Here is a 19,410-nt window from a genome sequence, read left to right on the forward strand (position 1 = left end):
ATGCACCAGCTAGCAAAGGGGCATTGTGTCACCGGCCACTGTAATCTAAATCCTCCCACAGAGGTTGCAATATCATTTGCAGCACTGACCTTCTCAGGTGTCTCTGGATGAAGCACTGTTTCAGCTCTATGTTTAGCACTTGGAGAGAAGCCAGGAAGACTTCCATAACCACCACTGATTTGCTAATCCCTTAATGCACAGGCACTGTTTGTTAGTTACAACGTCAGGTTTCATCACTCCTCAGCACGCTGGCGATAGAACTTCTTGACACCACACTGCAAATATTATTGCAATGTCAATACTCCCAGGGAGAAAGCCAAGCCAAGTTAAAATGTGACTGTGGTGTTGACAAGCCAGTTTGGCATTACAGAGTTCAAACAGCCAGGATCACCTGGCAACTTTAAAAACAAGAGGAAAGTTTGCCAGGATCCTTTTCGACTAGAGTCTTATCCCAAGATCTGCATGGCAACAGCTAAACACTTTCCAATCAGATGAAGCAAGAAAGAATAAAGTAGATTATACTTTTCCGGGAAAGTGCTCTGAGCAATGTGTACATACGCATTTCAGTTTGTGCCTATACAGATTCTCCTCATCTTTCTCGTTAAAAGAGAAAAAAACCAAAATCTAGGTTTGTAGCATCACAGCTTTAGAGGAGACGCAGCTCAGGATTCCCAGGGAGTTAACCCAGACCGTGGCAGCTTCAACACTTCTGTTACTTTAAGGAGACCTGTCTTGGTGCTACGATAAAAAACAGGTATTTCTCGAGTGCCATCTGAGGTAAGTTGGATCCTGGTCTTTTTGGAGGGCACAGGGGCTGTACAGAGCCAGGCTGGTGCTGGCGGCTGCAGCTGCCAGGGAGGTGGCTGGCCCTCTCCGGAGCACAGAGCTATTTTACGATAATTTCCTTCCCTCCTGGATTGAAACATTTGTAGTGACAGAGCCTGAAAGGTGAGGACACCTGAGGGCAGTTGTGCACACGGAGGAAAAGGCACAGCCTTCCCACCCCGGACAGCATGAAGGTGAAGGGCTGATGTGTGGGGCTGCTTCAGCCTCAAGCACCCTGAGACTAACTGGCTTCATCCTCCCAATGCAATAAGCCCAGGCAACTATTCAGCCCGTATTAATTTACCACCCATTAATTACCAACCACTTTTTTTTGACCTCACAAGGCAGATCCGATGGAATATTGTGCTTGGCTGTGGCAGGATGAAGCTGGGCCAAGGGCACATCGAGCCCATCCCCGAATCCAACTGCCCATGCACAGCCCATCTGCTCATCAATAGCTCCGATTAAATAGCGTCAGGGTTTTGACGACCACCAGCTCACTCATGGGTTGGGAGAAAGACAGAGGGAGTTAAAATTAAAATAGCATTGATTAATAAATATAAAGCCAGTCAGTAGCTCTTGAGTTGAACGTTTGTGGGGGGTTTTAACCCTTCGGTGCCCTGTGAGTTTTGTTTCATGGCTAGCAATGTCAACGAGTACACTGGAAATTTGGGGTAATCTTTAAAAAAAGCTCACAGTCAGGTCAAAATATATATTTCAGTAAAAATAAGGTTTAACAAAATTATTTTACTGTAACTTCAGTAAATACAGAGCCTTCTTTTTTTTTTTTTTAAAGCAGGAATGTTTTAGAAATGTGTTATCCTGGAGCAGTCTATTTTCAGACTTGGAGAAAAGCAAAGAACAGCACAACATAAACTGGCAAAAAGGTTTGTTTGTTTTTTTTTTAAATTAGAAGGGGTTTTTTACTTCCAGTCCTTATAATTGGAAAGAATCTGGAACAAAATGACTGTGAAACTCAGTGCTTGAAGTAAGAAGCAACGTATAGAAAAAACCCTTTAAAATGCCAGGAAGGTAGAACAGTCCAGCAGTGAAAGGATGCAAAGAACAAGAGAAAAAGAGTAACTCTTACAATGGTTTGAATAGACAGTCTTCACTGATCTCAGCAAAGCTGCTTCTGTTTACACCAAGTGCTGTGTTCTGTGGGGATCCAGGGGACATACCAGACAGAATCACGGTTTTCTTCCCGCTGCTTGACATTCCTATATACAGATAGGTAAGCACCAGGAGTGATCAAAAGCCCAGTGGCACGTGGAGGAGACTTTGAAGGGCAGATGCAAGCAAAAATTGACAGTTTTAAAGAGGTCTGTCTGGTTTTAAGCAAGATCTCAAATAAAAGCTGGGAGCCAGCACTGCATAAAACTATTCCCAAGGCTGTCCTTTGACTACAGCCTCCTCTTTCAACACGATAAAAGTCAATGTAAATGGGCAAGCAAGACAAAATCCTACAGCAAGGGCACAGGCAGCACCAGACCCTCACAGCATCCCCAAGAGCAGCAGTGGATCAAGGTGTTCTGCAGGGAGGCATTAATGTATCTCCAAAACACACAAGGACACTAACAGAGCATATATTATTTTTTTAATTTTTTTTTTTTTTTTTAAAACAAAAGGAGACCCAGTTCTATGAGTGAGGGGTTGATATTAAAAGGCCATTATGCTCTTCCCCTGGTAGGACATCCACTGAAAGCCTTTGTGCATCCAAGTGGGCAGTCAGACACAACTATACAGAAACAGGAGAACTGAGCCGCATTAATATCTCTTAGGCAATAAAAAACCTACCTGGGAAAGAAGCTTGTTGTCATCCTCCAGCAGTTTCACTTTTGTTTCAAGTTGCCTGATATAGTTGGAAGACGAATCTTTAGGAAAAGAGAAAAAACACGTTTAGGCTTCTTATGTGACAGGCAAGTACTGTCAGACAGCAATATGTTTTCCCCCTCTGTGGAAGGCAAGTTTGGGAAACACCTAATGAATAAAAGCCGAAGCGTATAGGGCAAGAAGCGGATTCTGCTAAAAGCTTTTTTCACTAAAAAGGTGAGATTCAGCAATAGCAATATCTTCTGTGAATCCATATCAGTGCCACCAGGTTAGGGGGTGGGAGGTTGAAGTTGAAATATTGTGTTTCGTAATTCTTTTAGAAGCAATTTCCTAGCTTCGAACACCATTCTTATTCATCTAAAATGCACCAAAATACTCAACTACAGAACAAGATGCTTCCTTTTAGGTTTGAATAAACAACTGCACACACGTGCCTTTCTTTTTCCAAAAACAACTGAAAAACTCACAAAAACAAGCTGCTGGCACAGCTCTACAGGGAGGTCACTGCCACAGGTCCCAGTGCTGTAAAAGGGGAAGAAGTGTATACAGCAAGACCACAGAGCTGCAGGATGCACACAGCCTGACGTACATAGCAAGTGCCTACCCAGGACATCTGTCTTTTCTAGTGGAAGCACGTGACACTGAACAGAAGAAATACCAGGACAATAAAATACAGAATAACCTAACATAAAACGGTAATATTCAACCTGAAGGAATGTAATGGCCAGTTTACCACTGCAGTAAGACAGCAACACCAGATAGGATGACCTGGCGTAGAAGATATATTGCTGGAGAGCTCTGTGGGTGGCTTACTGCTCTCCAAAACATCTGTTTTTCGTTTTGAGACATGCTTTGAAGCAACACATTTTCAAATTTCACAGGGAAGAAAATAAAGGAACCTGGGAAAACCTTTTCTCCATTTTCATTATAGCTTAGCAGTTTGCAATAGTTCCTTCTATCCATCTGGATGTTTACAAAATTTCTCCTCTACTAATTTTGGTAGCAGAGGCTGTGAGTTGTTACAGCAGGAGGAAAAGAGAGTTTTGCAGCTTAAACATATGAAAAAGCTCAAACACTTTCTACACAAATATGAAATGGAATGATATTTTACGTCATTCCATGTATTACAGCATGACTGCAAATGTGCTCTTCAACCACAGGACTTCTTGCCAAGCGTGAACTGGAGAGGAACTGGGTGTTCACGCCGATGCACATTGGCAATTGCCAGCACCTTTCAGGATCAGGCCCACCATGGGTAGCAGGCACCACTGGCTGCATCTCTACGCACACAAACGCACACCCACGCGCACATATAAGGTTTAGGCTGGCTCTGCGCTAAAAGGCTTATCTTTGCCTTTGCCAGTAGCTGCCGAGCAAGCCTGAATGCCGTTTCTTGGCCACTCTGCGGGCAGTTTAGCAGAAGAGCTAGCATGCAAGCTACAGCTAATCACTGGGGGTGCTTTGACCATTCAAGAGAAAAATTGGAATATGCTTGAAAAAGTACTGCCACAGACAAGTGCCAAACCGCACATAAAGAAACAGCAGGACGGATCGGAGTCAAGTGCCCATCTAAAGCACAAATACTCTCAGAGGAAATATGCTCACTTTTTTGTTTGGATTGTGCTTTGTCCAAAACCAGAAAATCCAAACAAGTCCTCATGAAAAAGGTTAAGACACGGTAGGAAGCTATTTAAGTTCAGTGAACAGTATAAGTGGTGGTAAGGTTCACAGCAATATCACCCCCAGATGCAGGGACCACAACCTCTGCCCAGCAACCACCCCAACGTGGGAGGAGTCTCCAGGTCAGAGGGGAAGAGGGCAAACCAAGTAGGTTATGGGACCAATCCATAGCACCTTCCCCGCGAAGGCCTCCTGCCAACAGCATCATGAATTTAGTCATGCATATCAAAAGGTGGCAAGTATAATGCTGCAGAAGAGCAGTACTTCAGTCAGCAAGAATTCAGCATCAGCCTGAACAACTTGCTGAATTAGTAACGAGCCTGTCCTCCAGCATGGCAAGAGGGGAGTTTGAGATTCTTAGATACAAAGCCAGGAAGACCAGGGACCCTTTGGTCTGACCTCCTCTGTGCCCTAGGCCACCATACTTTGTTAATTTAACCCTAAATTCAGTCCAGAAATACCCATTTGGCTAAACAGTTCTCAGAACAGCCTCTGGCTCTGCCTGAAGACAACCAGAAACTCTACCATTTCCACTCATGTGCTGGATACAACAGCCTCCATCGGTAGATCTGGTCAGATAAGATGTCCTTCCCCATCTGCCCTCCAGCTTCACGGGTACCTGCATGCTGCCAGGGCAGCAGGAGAGCTGAGTGCCTCTACACAATGAATGCAGTGATCCTGATACAGGAGTCCTGATTTTTATCTCAAAGTATCGGGCATTCAAAGCAGCTTCAAGGAAAGATTCAAAGCAGCAACGAAGGAGAGGCTCAATCCACGCCTGCCTGGGAATCAGAGATACGCCTCTGGACCAAGCACAGTCTCTATATGCATAAATTGCACAGCCAGCAACACTTGCTTTAACAAGGGTAAAATTGCCTGATAATGCAAAAGAAGATCTCAATGTGATGGCAGCAACAGACACAGGCTCCATAAGAACCACACTTACTAAGTCTGTGCCTGTGAGCAGTCCAAGCCTGTTTCTCAAGCGGCAGGGAGCCCGCTATATGCTGTGCCCCAACCTCCCCCGCCCTCCCCACCTCTGTACTCTCTTATCACCAATACATGTTTATATTGTGGACCACCACACCACATCGTGTGCAAAGAACGGCTACTAAAAAAAAAAGTTTATGGGAAATATTTCTGATGCAGACAAGCCCTTTCTCCCAGTCCCATGCTCATGAAGGGCAGAGGAACTGGAGAAGGACCTCTCCAGCAGCTCTGTGTTCAAGCACCGTGGGAAGTTACCCAAGATGGAGGCTGACAATCTGAACCTCATGAGCAACCTCTTCAACATGTGTTTGTGGTAGGTTCCAGCACTGCTAACAGCTACATGAAATTAAGGTTAAGCAGTTGAATGGTGACACAGAAACTGTTGTGTTCAGGCCCTGGATACTAAAAAAGACTGGCTGGTTGATGGAAATACCAGGGCATAGCTACCAAAGAAAAGGAAATGGTAAGAGAATTATTTCCTCACTGGTTTCATATCCCTGGCAAAAAAAGGGTACCCCCTTGGGAATGCAGTCCCTACGTCCCCAGAAGCAAATGCACACTGCAGCTATCTCCAGCCTTGAAAGCCGGATCTGAAATTTGCTACAATTCTTCTAATGCCACCGTTCAACTCCAAACTATGTTCAATGTCTGACCTCAGACAGAAAACACCCCACAGCAACATAAAACATATGGAGAAAAGAAGAAAAAAAAAAGCAAATGAGCTGTTTTGCGAGCAGAAGATGCTTCACCTCAGGCAAAGGCTGAGAAACAGTGCTCAGAGCCACCACCATCCTCACTGTGCCCTCAGAGATGAACTGCCTCCATCTTCTGGACCTGCCTGTGTTGAGATAGGTGCCAGATGAGCCGTTTGCATCTTGATCTCAGGTTTAAAAAAATCCCATAACTCTCGTGACGGCAGGCAGTAACACTGCTGGGCTGAGCAGCAAAACCCCAGGCTGCGTCTTCTCCCACATTGGATCAAGAAACACATTCCCAACATTTTTCTGCCTCTGACCTTCCTCTTATCAGTGAGTCTCCCTCCTCCCCTGCCTGCCCCAGAGCTGTGAGATGAGGACAGCCTCGCTGACCCACCCAGGAGAGGTGGTAGAGCTGGATCGCTGGCAGCTTGGACCCCCTCGTCCCCTTCATTGGGAATTAAACAGACAGTCCCCTTCGCCTTGTCAAAGCCTGCCACCAGCCACGAGGAATGCTCCACCTTTACCAGCCCAAATGCCATCTCCTCGGTGGAACAAGCGGCTCCCAGCCCTGGGTGCTGGCATGTATCCCAGTACACCTGCCTGGGTGACCACCTCATGGCACTGACTTCGAGTCCACCTATGCCTGCTGGTGCCTCACTGGTGACCCGACACCTCGTCCTACCCTGGCCAGTCAACTTATGCCGGCTGGCTCTGTAGAAGTGTGGCACAGTGAGGGGAGGCACAGTATCAGGGAAGCAGACAAGGATGGTGATCAAGGCCACGTGGCCAAGAATAAGCTTTTTGGGAGAATGGTGTGGCACTTGGTGCCACGTGGGATGCCAGCAGGGCCAACATCCTCCTCCGGTTACTCCTCAGGGCGAAAAGCACCAGCTGCATGAACAATAGATGCCTTAGTGGACCAGATAACACCAGAAGGAAGGAATTTTCCATCAAAACATCTCACCTCTCACCCAACACCCTCCCTGTCAGAGCCATCACACTTAGTGCAGAAGAGCTGAGGGAGAGAGACAGAGTCAGGCCCTGCCAGGCTGCTACCCACAACAGCAAAATGGATGAAAACCATAATCACCATCAGCCATCGCTCACTTGTACAATGTAAATGTTTCAAGCCAAAATGTTCACAGAGCCGTAAAACCTGGAGGCCTGTTTCTTTACAAAGCCTTTGAAAAACTAGTTGGATGTAGACCCACATATTATCTCCACAAGAGGTAGAAGAGTCACATTCCAGCCCAGGAAGGAGCATTACTGTTATTATCCACTCTCCTCAAGATTTACTGTCTTAAAAAATATAATCCATCTGGAACGGAGTGTAATTCAACTTGGATGTAATCTAACTGAATAACTTTTCTCCACATAGATAAACCACTTAATACTCATTACAGCTAAATTGAGGCAAGACAAATCACTCTACCTTGTTTTGACTCAGTGGCCTCTGAGAGAGCAGGGAACAGCCTGGCTCCTGAAGCTTTTCTAAAACATAAATTAGAAACTGTTTTAACAATCAAAACAATCCCTCAGCCTGCAGAGCACAGAACAGTGTCACTTTAAAAGACACTTGGAAACACTAGACCCTGTCCAATCTTCACCTGAGATTTCAGAGGAATCTGTCAGAGGGGTAGATACAATGAATTATACATTTATTTTGACAGTAGCAAAATAAATGGTTTTATTTCCTTGTTTGCCATTTCTCCAAACCATGAGTATGCAGAGCAGAGGTTTGTATGTTAGCTACATGGCTGAGATCGAGACACTTCTATTTAAGAACTTTTGACAATGATATTCTTAAATGGATATAAGAAAAAAAAATGCAATCCTTTTCCTTAGGGCAGTTCACAGCAGAGATGCAAGGAAAGGTTAATGCAGGTTCTGTGAGACAAGGAAGCTGTGGAGAGCCCTCCAACACAGGCTCCCTCACAGCGGGACGGCCCCTACACCCAGCCTGGGCAATAGAGAACAACCCGGCACGAGCAGACTCAAGCCAACAGAGGTGCTTTAGTCCTCTTCCACGGCATCCCACTGGGGTTTGATTTGTCTTTTCTACGTCAGCTATAAAGAGGGGTTACACAGTGTCTGGCTGGGGTGCTGTCTGGCAGGTCAGGAGCATGGTGCTCTGCTCCAGCACCATCCCTGCGTGTACCATGGAGGCACCCCACACCCCCAGCGGGCTGGACACCCGCTGCCTCCCACTGCATTTTCTCCCTAGCAGCCACTTTTACTAAGTGTGATTTAAGGCACTATGTTGTCAATGTCCTGCAAACAAGGCTCTTCCCTTATAAAAAGGAGCGACCCTAAAGGCATTCTCCCAAATCAAAACCCAAGGAGGAAAGCCTCAAGAAAGAGTGATGCTTTGCCAGGTTTGCACCTTGTGGCCAGCTGCCACCTTCTCCTTCACATGATGGGCTGCTGACATTTTCACTTCCTCCCCTTCCATCAAAGATTGTCTCGTAAAAAGACCTTCACCTGTGCTCAATAAAACATTTCGCTGTTTGTCGGCAGTTTTGTTACCACACCTTTGCTCTTCAACACCGTATTTCAGGCTCATATTGCTCTGCTGGTTTTGCTTCTTGACACAGACAAGCAGGCTGAAAAACGGGCCAGTGGTTACCTCTTGTAAAGAAGTTCATTTATTAAAGTAACAGTGCTCCTTCAGAGCAGCTGGGAAGCAGATGAAGCTCACATCTCTCTATATTGTCATCAAAGGAAATTTTTGAGAGAGGTAGACAAACCCACAATGCTTGCTTTTTCCTAGGCAGCCCCCCATCTTTCTGCTCCTACCAGCAAACCCCATTCCTGATGCCCTGTTTCAGACTGGTGTGTGAGGCAATTTTCATGTCAGGCTTAACTCAGTGGATGGCTCAAATATGAACAAGGACACCACAAAGCCACTTCTGAGTTACTTGGCTTTTGCAGATGCTGCCCTCAACTACAGCACTGCGAGGGCTTTCAGCCACTTATTCCAGAACCTGGAGGATGCTGCCAGTGTCCAAGGGAGTTGGTCCCCGTTCCCACATTAGCCCTTGTCATCACTGAACAAAGGCAGCTCTCCAGCCTGAGTAGAAGTGTCACCCAGGCTCCAACCCAGCTAGTCCCCACTGAAAATATCACTAAATGCAGCTGGGAAAGCAAGTGAGTGGATGAGAGGGCAGGTCTGCAGACAAAATGCATGTAAAAGCCAAATGAAGTACTCCAGCAGTGAGGTGAAGATCCTCACCGACCTAAACCCTCCTTCTCTCAGGTCCAAAATATGATGCTCTGCTAACCCCAATCCCCACACCTCCCCAGCAGGAGCTTGGGCACAATTTGGGGTCTCCCTTGGGGCGTGGTAAGAGAATATTCAATGACAATGTCTATGGCAGCCAGAAGCTTCAGCCTTTTGTAGCTTTACCAGATATTCTGCAAGCAAACCATACCAACCTGCTCTACCTCATGCCCTACCACTTCATTCACCATGGCTTGTACTGGGAGGAGTTTCCCCTGCACTCTGTCAGGCAGAGTTTAAGAGGTGGCAGGAGGGCACTTACAGAAACAGAACTAAGGCCAAATCTTATTTCCATAGCTGAGGTGCTGCAGCACACTTTTACTGAAGAGACACTGCCCATATGTAGCTTCCAGAGCCACCCATGATAACATCTGTCTAAGACCGGTAGGAACTCATTTTCAAGGTGCAGGTGATAGCTCAGATATAGAACAGGTATTCAAACGCTAGTCAAAACAACAGAGAAGTGCCGTTGTCAGTCCAATCACAAACAACAAAGAAATCTGGTCTCAGACTAATGATTTTTTTTTAAGTCTCACAATGCAGCGGTTACGCACTGGCGACACGGCTGTGCTGATGCAAAGCACTGCTCCGGCAGGATGGGACATATGCCACTGCAGCTATTTAATTAATATTTCATAGCAAGCCTGTAACTACGAGGTCCAAAGTTTTTCAAGACTGCACGCTCCCAACTCAGTTCCAGTTCATTAGGCCTGTCTGGGAGCTTAGAGGCCTCAAGCCAGTCTGTAACAGTCTGATAAGGTCTCTCCTGCCTTCGGCTTTTACAGCTCACTACTGCGACTTCCAGCCGTGACATCATCCCAGCACACAGCAAAACATCTGCCCATGACAACTGTCAACAGGAGCTCAAGAGCTCCTGATATCTTATCAGGATTTCATTAGGAGGCGGCTGATTGGGCAGGAGACGCGTGTGCATGTGTGTGCCTGCGTACTGCGGCGCAGCTGGGAGAGAGCTGGCCCATCCCATCAGAAAGTGGCCACTGGTTTCTTCTTCCTTGCTTGGGTGACCTTTACATGACAGTCTTCGCAGGGGCCATCCTTCTGTCATGGCAGGAACCACTGGAGATGTCTAACCCACTCAACCTGTAAAACCTGCTTAACAGGAAGGTAGTAAAACACCTCTGTCTGGTAGTCTGACACCACGCTTCCCCTCTCCTGAGGGGGACAACCGGTAGCTCCTCTTCTGCTGCCGGGAGTGGGCAAGGGCAGACAGTGCTGCTGCGGCTCTCCAGGGCTTTCCATAGCTCTCCTTGTAAGCCTGCTTGAAGAGGATGGCACCTTCCCCAGGCTGCTGGGATGTGCTCCCCTCAGGACGTGCTGCCTGCATGACAGACAGGCTCAGCCCCGGCTATTAGTCGCTACTCTTTGTCCAGGTTTCCTGGAGAAATCGTTCCTTCTATCCCCCAGAGATTTTGAAGGTAAACAACCAAGGAAAAGATTGCGTTTGTTTCACAAATTGTATTTTAACACCTGACTGCAGGCATTGCTCTGAGAACAGTGTGAGTTTTTTGAGGACCAGCGTCAGACTGAGCTTTCAAGCAAGAGTGGACATACTGTAATTAGATGCAATAAGCAAACACAGTGATAGAAATATTAATGTCCAAGACACGCACAGCCAGACAGTCTTGACTGGTGTACATGTATCAGGGGAAAGCCAATTTACATCCGCTGCGGCACTCTTGCTCCCTGCACACAGAAGCCTGCACTGTCCGAGGGAGGCAGGTGCTCTCTGGATCAGTTCCAGGTGCTGTGATACCTGCAACACCCATCACAACCCAGTGGCACCAGGCAGAATTCAGGTTTTCCTTGGCCTCTTTAAGAAGCCATTTGCTGTACAACAACGTAGATGTACTCAGTGAAGGATTGCTTGAATGCAGAAAAGACAATTATAGAGAAAGTAGGACAATGTTCAAATTGCAGGTGGATCAGAGTGATCCTCCCTTCCAGATACTATGGTACCAGCTTTTCTCTATCAATGCTTACTAGATGATATGACAACAAAAGATGCAGAAGCTGAAGGAAGGACAGGGGAAGATGAGACTGACTACTGGATATGATGCTGTGCTCATGAAAACTTGCAAGAGAGGAAAAGATGAGTAACACCAACAAACTGAAGGCTCTTTGACTGCCTTGTGCATTAGTCAACGTAGATCCATCCAAAAAACTCTGCTTTCCCTGTCAGAGCTGCACTGCAGCTTCTGCTGTCACCAATCCCAGCAAAGTAAAGCCATAGCCCATTGACCAGTGCCAAAGCAGTGAATTAGGAGATCATCATAATCTTCCTTATCCTGTACCTCTCTACTATTGCCACAGATGGGCAAGGGCTGATCTACCACAGTATGGCCTAAGCAGGACTTTCCATGAGAGTCTAATTTTAGATATAGAGAGACAAATCCTCCGCTTTTGATAGATCCATGGATTCCTTCTCATTGGTGCGATGGACTCCTCGATACACACAAAGGAACTGCCAGACTCTCTGCTTGAAGTTCAGACCCTACAAGCCATTTGTGCCAGACTCTCCCTTGGGGGAAGGCAGAGGTGAACAGAAAGCTGTGTCACCAGCACTCGTTTGGGTATCGGAGCTGCAAGTCACTCACCATTAATGGGATTCTGCAGCTTTAATGATTATGAAAAGGTTAAAATGACCTGCCAGGCACCCTCATCTGTTTAAGCCTCTTTTCCTTCCTCGTGCTGCTTTAATCTTGGTAGCATGGTCACATGACCTGGTCAAAAAAAGCCCCAAAGCCGATTAGTGGCTTTCCACCAGCTACAAATGACTCAAAACATTTGGGATGGTGTGGATGCTTCGGAAAGAGTAGCCCACTTTGCTCTATGCCCTCCTTTTGGGGGCACCTCAACAAATGCCGCAGCCTCTAGAAGTCACCAAGAGAGTACAGTGCCAGGGAAAAACCCTAAAACCAAGGGGACAGGCTGTACTCATTTCTACTTGTACCAATCCAGTTACTTAATCCCTCCCTGCCACCTCCAAAATCCAGCCCTTCCCACCTGACTTTGGCTACCACTGCAGTAACCACTCTCCCTGTCTCTACACAACAACCAAAGGCTAAGCTCATCCCATTGCCAGTGTGCCACACTCAAAACCTCTGCAGAGGTCAACCTAGACTTTTCGAAGGCAGCATCCTTCGATTCCTCGTATGCATCAGTTCTGTGAAAAAGGAAGTTGGGGGCTATTGCAATCATAAACTGGACATGAAACAGTGTCTCATTTGAGCAAAAGCAGTATGTGGGATCATATAGTGATGCAGAAACAAGAGCCCTGTATGTAAACAGGCGAAATAATCCTCCTTCATTGGTGCTATTAAAGATCTCAAATAGGGATCTGTGTCCAGTTTTAGGCGTCATGCTTCAAGACTCATGCGGACTAGCTGGAAGGAATTCAGGAGAGAAATAAGGAGGATCAGAGTATGGAAAGTATTATCTAGCAGGAGAGCTTGAAGGAGCCCAGATTGTTTAGCCAGGCAAATAAAAGACCAAACATAGATGTAGTAAACAGATTCAATATGTAAATGATTGTCCAAAAGTTAAAAAAAAAAATCATGAAGTGAATAAACTGTTCTCCATGACCTCCCAGGAAGAGCAAGCTCTCTAATAACAGGGATATTTAAGGGCTAGAAGAGATTGCCTTGGGAGGTGGTAGAATTGCTGTTGATGACGGCTTTCACAGGCACATTAGAATCATAGAATGGTGTGGGTTGGAAGGGGCCTTAAAAATTATCTAGTTCCAACCCCTCTGCCATGGGAAGGGACACCTTCCACTACACCGGGTTGCTCAAAGCCCCATCCAACCTGGCCTTGAACACTTCCAGGGTTGGGGCATCCACAACTTCCCTGGACAACCTGTTCCAGTGCCTCACCACCCTCACAGCGAAGAATTTCTTCCTTATATCTAATCTAAATCTACCCGCTTTCAGTTTAAAGCCATTACTCCTTGTCCTATCACTACAGGCCCTTATAAAAAGTCCCTCGCCAGCTTTCTTATAGTCCCCCTTCAGGTACTTGAAGGTTATTTTAAGGTCTCCCCAGAGCCTTCTCTTTTCCAGGCTGAACAACCCCAACTCTCTCCGCCTGGCTTCATAGGAGAGGTGCTCCAGCCCTCTGATCACAACCCTCCTCTTCAACTCTTCAAACGAGGGCCTTCATGGCCCTCCTCTGGACTCACTCTAGTACGTCCATGTCCTTCTTATGTTGGGGGCCCCAGAGGTGAACGCAGCACTCCAGGTGGGGTCTCACTAGAGCTGAGTATAGGGGGAGAATCACTTCCCTCAGCCTGCTGGCCACACTTCTTTTGATGCAGCCCAGGATATGGTTGGCTTTCTGGGCTGCAAACGCACATTGCCGGGTCATGTTGAGCTGCTCATCAACCAACACCCCCAACTCCTCTTCCTCAGGGCTGGTCTCAAGCCATTCTCCACCCAGCCTGCATTTGTGCTTGGGATTGCCCCAGCCTAGGTGCAAGACCATGCACTTGGCCTTTTTGAACTTCATGAGATTCGCACGGGCCCACCTCTCAAGCCTGTCAAGGTCCCTATGGATGGCACCCCTTCCCTCCAGCATGTTGACCACACCACACAGCTTGGTGTTGTTGCTAAACTCGCTGAGTGTGGCACTCAATCCTGCTGTCCATGTCACTCAAAAAGATGTTACACAGCACTGCTCCCAACACCAGACCCTGAGGGACACCACTCATCACTGGTCTTCACTTGGACATCAAGCCATTGACCACAACTCTTTGAGTGCAACAATCAGCCAATTCCTTATCCATCTAGTGGTCCATTCATCAAATCCATGTCTCTCCAATATACAAAGATGTCGTGCAGGACAGTGTCAAATGTTTTGCACAAGTCCAGGTAGATGATGCCAGTTGCTCTTCCCCTATCCTCCAATGCTCAAAGCCTGTCATAGAAGGCCACCAAATTTGTCAGGCATGATTTGCCCTTAATGAAGCCATGCTGGCTGTCACCAATCACCTCCTTATTTTTCATGTGCCTTAGCACAGTTTCCAGGAAGATCTGCTCCATAATCTTGCCAGGCACAGAGGTGAGACTGACTGGCCTGTAGCCCCTCAGGTCTTTCTTTTTTCCCTTTTTAAAAATGGGGGTGATGCTTCCCCTTTTCCAGTCAGTAGGAACTTCACTGGACTGCCACAACTTCTCAAAAGTGATGGACAGTGGCTTAGCAACTTCATCCACCAGTTCCCTCAGGATCCATGGACGCATTTCATCAGGTCCCATGGACCCGTGCACCTTTGGGTTACTTAGATGGTCTTGAACCTGATCTTCTCCTACAGTGGGAAGTTCTTCATTCTCCCAGTCCCTGCCTTTGCCATCTATGACTTGGGCAGTGTGGCTTGAGCACTTGCTGGTGAAGACTGAGGCAAAAAAGTCATTGAGTACCTCATTTTTCCCCACATCCGAGTAACGAGGTCTCTTATTTCCTTCCAGAGCGGGCCCATATTTTCCCTAGTCTTCCTTTTATCACCAACAACATACCTATAGAAGCTTTTCCTGTTGCCCTTGACATCCCTGGCCAGATTTAATTCTATCAGGGCTTTAGCTTTCATGACCTGATCCCTGGCTGCTGGGACAATTTCTCTGTATTCCTCCCAGGCTACCTGTCTTTGCTTCCACCCTCTGTAGGCTTCCTTTTGGTGTTTTGAGTTTGTCCAGGAGTGACTTGTTCATCCATGCAGGCATCCTGACGTTTTTGCCTGACTTCCTCTTTGTTGGGATGTATCACTCCTCAGCTTGGAGGAGGTGATCCTTGAATATTAACCAGCTTTCCTGGCCCCCCTTCCCTACAGGACTTTACTCCATGGTACTCTACCAAGCAGATCCCTGAAGAGGCCAAATTCTGCTCTCCTGAAGTCCAGGGCAGTGGGCTTGCTGTGTGCCCTCCTCAGTGCCCTAAGGATCTTGAACTCCACCATTTCATGGTCACTGCAGCCAAGGCTGCCCTTGAGCTTCACAATCCCCACCAGCCCCTCCTTGTTGGTGAGAACAAGGCCTACCATAAACAAACATCTGTCATAGTAGTTCAGGTAGAGCTAAGTCTGTCTTGGGGCAAAGGGAGGGGTTAGGTGACCCCAAGACCCCTTCAGTTCTGTTTTCCATGCCTACCCTGTACAAATATTGCATGAGAAAATCTGTGGCTATTTCATTCACATTCCAGAAATCAAGCACAATTATTTGAAGGCAAAAATGAAATCACTAAACAGCCTTTGATTGGCATGTCAGATTCAGTAACCCAAAACCATCCATGCATTTTGGTTTTCCATCACATGCAGAAAGTCTCACCTAACAGCATGGTGGCTTGCAAAGAAGAAAGCAGAGCTGGCAAGGGTGTGTGGAGAAGAACAAGTGCTGGGGTAGGGCCTTCTGATACTAATAGGATGTTTGCAATAAAAAGGTTATATTGGAAACAGTTGGCTGTTTTAAAACATAGTCAGAGATTTCAAGAGTTATTACCCCTCCAAAAAAGAGAGTTCTTATCTTTAAGAGTTATTGTTCCCAGCTTTTCCACAGAAATTCACAGTCCTAAATCACAGAAGGCCAACATGCATGAGGCTCGGTATGACTATAGTAACAACATATGGTCTCTAGCCAAAAAAGCTTAAAAAAGAGATGCTCAGTGAATGCAGACAAGCTGGGAAATGCCAGGAAACCATGTGGGTTAGGAAACAGCCTCAGCAGCACTGACAGTCCAACTGCAGTCAAGGCTCATAGGCACTGTGACAGAGGAAGGGGCTGCAGAAGGCTACAGAGACAACTGTGTCCGTGTCTATGAGTCTTTGGGCTGCACAAGACGAAGTACAGAGGTGCTAATTTGAAAACTGAGTATGTGGGGAGTGGAGACCAAGTTGCCGTAAGCTAATTTAATAGTCCAGAAACCCCCATAATAAGCTGCTACCTTCCCCAAAACAACCACATGGTCTTTCAAGATAGGAAGGTAGCTACGAGACTCTTGAGTTTGCACTAGTGAAACCAAAAAGAGTTGCAAATGAAAGTCAAGTTGGGTTCAGAGCCCTTTGTCACTTTGTCCCAGCCAGAGAGCTCTGGAAAACAGGCTGATCTGAAACATTTGCACGCCCAACTGCCCTGTTAGTTACCTCTGGCAAATCCACTGAAATGAGCACAAGCGTATCCCAGAACCTGCTCCCTGGTTTCCATTGTGCACTATTGCCACTCCACCTCTCAGCAAGGAGAAATAGTGAGCACCCACAATCACTATTCTTCTCTTTGAACTCACCACAATGACCAAAGCTGCGCAATACATTTGCCCCCAGATTTGAACCTTCCCAAACACATGCAGATTTGATCCCACCCTTGAAAGATTGGGGCGGGGGGAGGAGGTAGGGTGCTGCAGTTGCAAAAGCTTCACCATATTTGATGAGACCTTTGCTGAAGTTTCTTCCATTTTTATGGCAAACTTCTAACCACCAACAGTTCAAAAGCCTGGGGGAAGGGTATCAGGTTAATCCAAAGCCTTGTGAAACAGAACAGTTGTGACTGAGTTTTGCTTTGAAATTTTAGGTTCGTTTGAATCCTTCAACATTTTCTCCTGGATAGATTAACTTTACCTCCCAGGTAAGAAGCACTGCCAAGTTTCAGATGGCTATAAATCTTGTATTCAACATCGTACATACAAATGGGACAGTAGGTTTCATGCAGAAATTCCCACTGCCTTTGAAGGAATCCTGCTTAGAAACTGATAGCGCAAAGCAGTCCGGCTGCAGAAGGGCTTTCTTTAGTTTACAAAACTACTTCCTAAGCAACCTGTGGGGGGAAAGGCAGATTACCAGATAAATTGATGAAAGGGTTGTGTTTTTTTGTTAAAAGGGTAAATAAGAAGATCTTATATATTTGCAAAAGTCTTTCTTTGCAAACATCAAGTTGAAACTTCTGCAGGCTCTGAAAATGCATTTTGGATTGTAAATCTGCTCCTCCCTTTTGCTTGGGAAGATTCTTCTGGACAATAAACACAGTGAGCCCGGGAGAGGGCTGCATAATTATCCACTCAACACAATGGAAACCAGCCTTTCCAATGTAGTCCTCAAACGTCAGGAATCCAAGCTGTGTGATAATTAAAACTCAAAAAGTCCTCTTCCACTACGTCCAGAGAGAAATTAAACTTTAATTTTCACTCTTCAAATACCCCCACCATGTTCAGGCAGCCCCCTATTAAAAAAAAAAATCTCATAGATGCACACAATGCCCTTCTCAATTCCGACAGGAAAAATGTAATTGGCAGCGAGAAAAAACTAATGATTAGGTTAATGAAAAATAGGCTCTATTGACTTGGGCCACTCGACCATTCCTGATGAGGGTAAACAGGGCCCCCCCCTTCCCCGCTCCCCTCGCCTTTGTCTGCCATGCGTGGCAAGACTGAGAGCAGGAACGCATTCAAAAGCAATGCCTCGGTGGGAAAAGGCTGGAGTCAGATCAAAGACCTTCCACCCAGAGGCCCACTGGAGCCCAACACTTGCTGAACCGCCTCTGTGTGCCCAGGAATTCGTTATGCCCCCCGCCCAGGTCCAGGCTGCCCCACACCCCCCCCTTAGCCCCAGCACTGGCTGCCCCCATCTCTCCCCCTGAGCCTAAAAAAGCGCGAGGTAGCAAAGGTGTTAAAAATTGCTGGTCTTTTTCCAGCAAAAAGCATTTATCCGGTAATGGCTGGCAATTACACACTGGGCAGGATGGTAACAAACCTCATTCCCACAGCTGGGGCTGGCAGCGGAGGGCTTTCACCCAAGGGACAAGCAAGACACGTGGTTTCACGGTGTCACCCACTCTTGCCACGCTCCTTGGGACGAGGGCTGGTTGGGAATTTTTAGGTAAAGCAGTTTTTCATAGGAAAACGCTGATTTATCAAGTGACCATTTTTAACACAGGCGATTCCAATTATGTGCAATTTCTAGCTCAGGATGAAATTTCTGGTCAGACCCTCAGAAAGGGAGAAAGCCTAAAATAGCCACAAGCCCATAGCTTAAGGCAATCACCAGGGAATGGCTAAGTCCCTGCACACTAAGCTCTTCTGGAGTTGGGGATTGTGCACGTCTGTGTCAAAGACACAACGGATGTCTATGGCCAAGGACACGAAGCTTGGCTACGCTGCAGGCAGAAACCCCGCGCCCGGTCCGATTCACCAAAAATAACTGCAGCTGTAGATCCAGTGGCTCCTTCCAGCTAGGACGGACACCTGCACAGGTCCCAGCATTCACCCATACTTCAGTTTTGAATCTACATGTATTTTGCAATTAGCTGCTTTAATGTGCTTGTCTCTCCCAGCAAGCCAGTGTTTCGGGAAGCAAAGCTCTGCTCCAGTCCAGAGCACTGAGGGACCCCGTTCCCTTCCACACAGTCCCCTCCGATTTGAGGTATTTTCTGAGTTGGTTCTTCCCTCTTCCCCTGCCCGGTTCTTCCTTTCCACCCAGCAGCAGAAAACCACTCAGCCTCACGCTCTCCTACTGCAGACCGTAGTTAAACATTATGTGCTGTGATTGCCTAGTATTTTAACTCACTTTTCATAAACACATTCCAATGGCTGTGTGACCGTGGGAAGAAGGTGCGTTTCTTACCAAACACCTTTAAGGACTCAGTACAGACAGGAAAAACAGCCACGCATAAAAACGATAAAGTGTGCACAGTTAATTCACTGTATGGCCCTTCGGTGTCAAGCTGGAAGATGGCATGGATCCAATCCCTGCCAGCTTTCACCTGAGATAAAATTCAACACAGAGGAGCCCCTTCATGCCATCAAATTACACAAAGAGAGCAGAGGTGTTGCCTATGGCCTTATGCTAGGGTGGAGGGAAATCCTCATTTTGGAAAGCAGCGATGCCCCACCTCCTACCTGCAGCCCTCTCCTGCCTGCTCCCGCTGCCCTGCCGCAGGAGCTAGCGAAAGGAAATTAAACAGGAAAAGGGCTGTCGAGCATAATGTGTTGGCTATGCCAAACCAGCGCGTGCTCTGCCAGGGCCAGTTGGGAACAGCAATAGGCCAGCCAAAAATATGCTGTATCCCAAAACCGAGCAAAACAGAGACTCCAGATACTTACAGTGTGTGACAC

The 19,410-nt window shown here is 46.8% G+C and overlaps 1 protein-coding gene across 2 annotated transcripts in view; it reads right to left on the reverse strand.

The window, feature by feature from the left end:
* The window catches only part of CCDC85C (coiled-coil domain containing 85C), a 118,959-nt gene that overhangs the window by 44,125 nt on the left and 55,424 nt on the right, over positions 1–19,410 (reverse strand). For both annotated transcript variants that reach the window (XM_064460741.1, XM_064460740.1), the window contains exon 2: positions 2,623–2,699. In XM_064460741.1, the coding sequence (XP_064316811.1) occupies positions 2,623–2,699 (77 nt within the window). The remainder of the gene's footprint in view (positions 1–2,622; positions 2,700–19,410) is intronic.

The sequence above is a fragment of the Phalacrocorax carbo genome, chromosome 9 (assembly GCF_963921805.1).
Source record: "Phalacrocorax carbo chromosome 9, bPhaCar2.1, whole genome shotgun sequence".
Classification (NCBI taxonomy): Eukaryota; Metazoa; Chordata; class Aves; order Suliformes; family Phalacrocoracidae; genus Phalacrocorax; species Phalacrocorax carbo.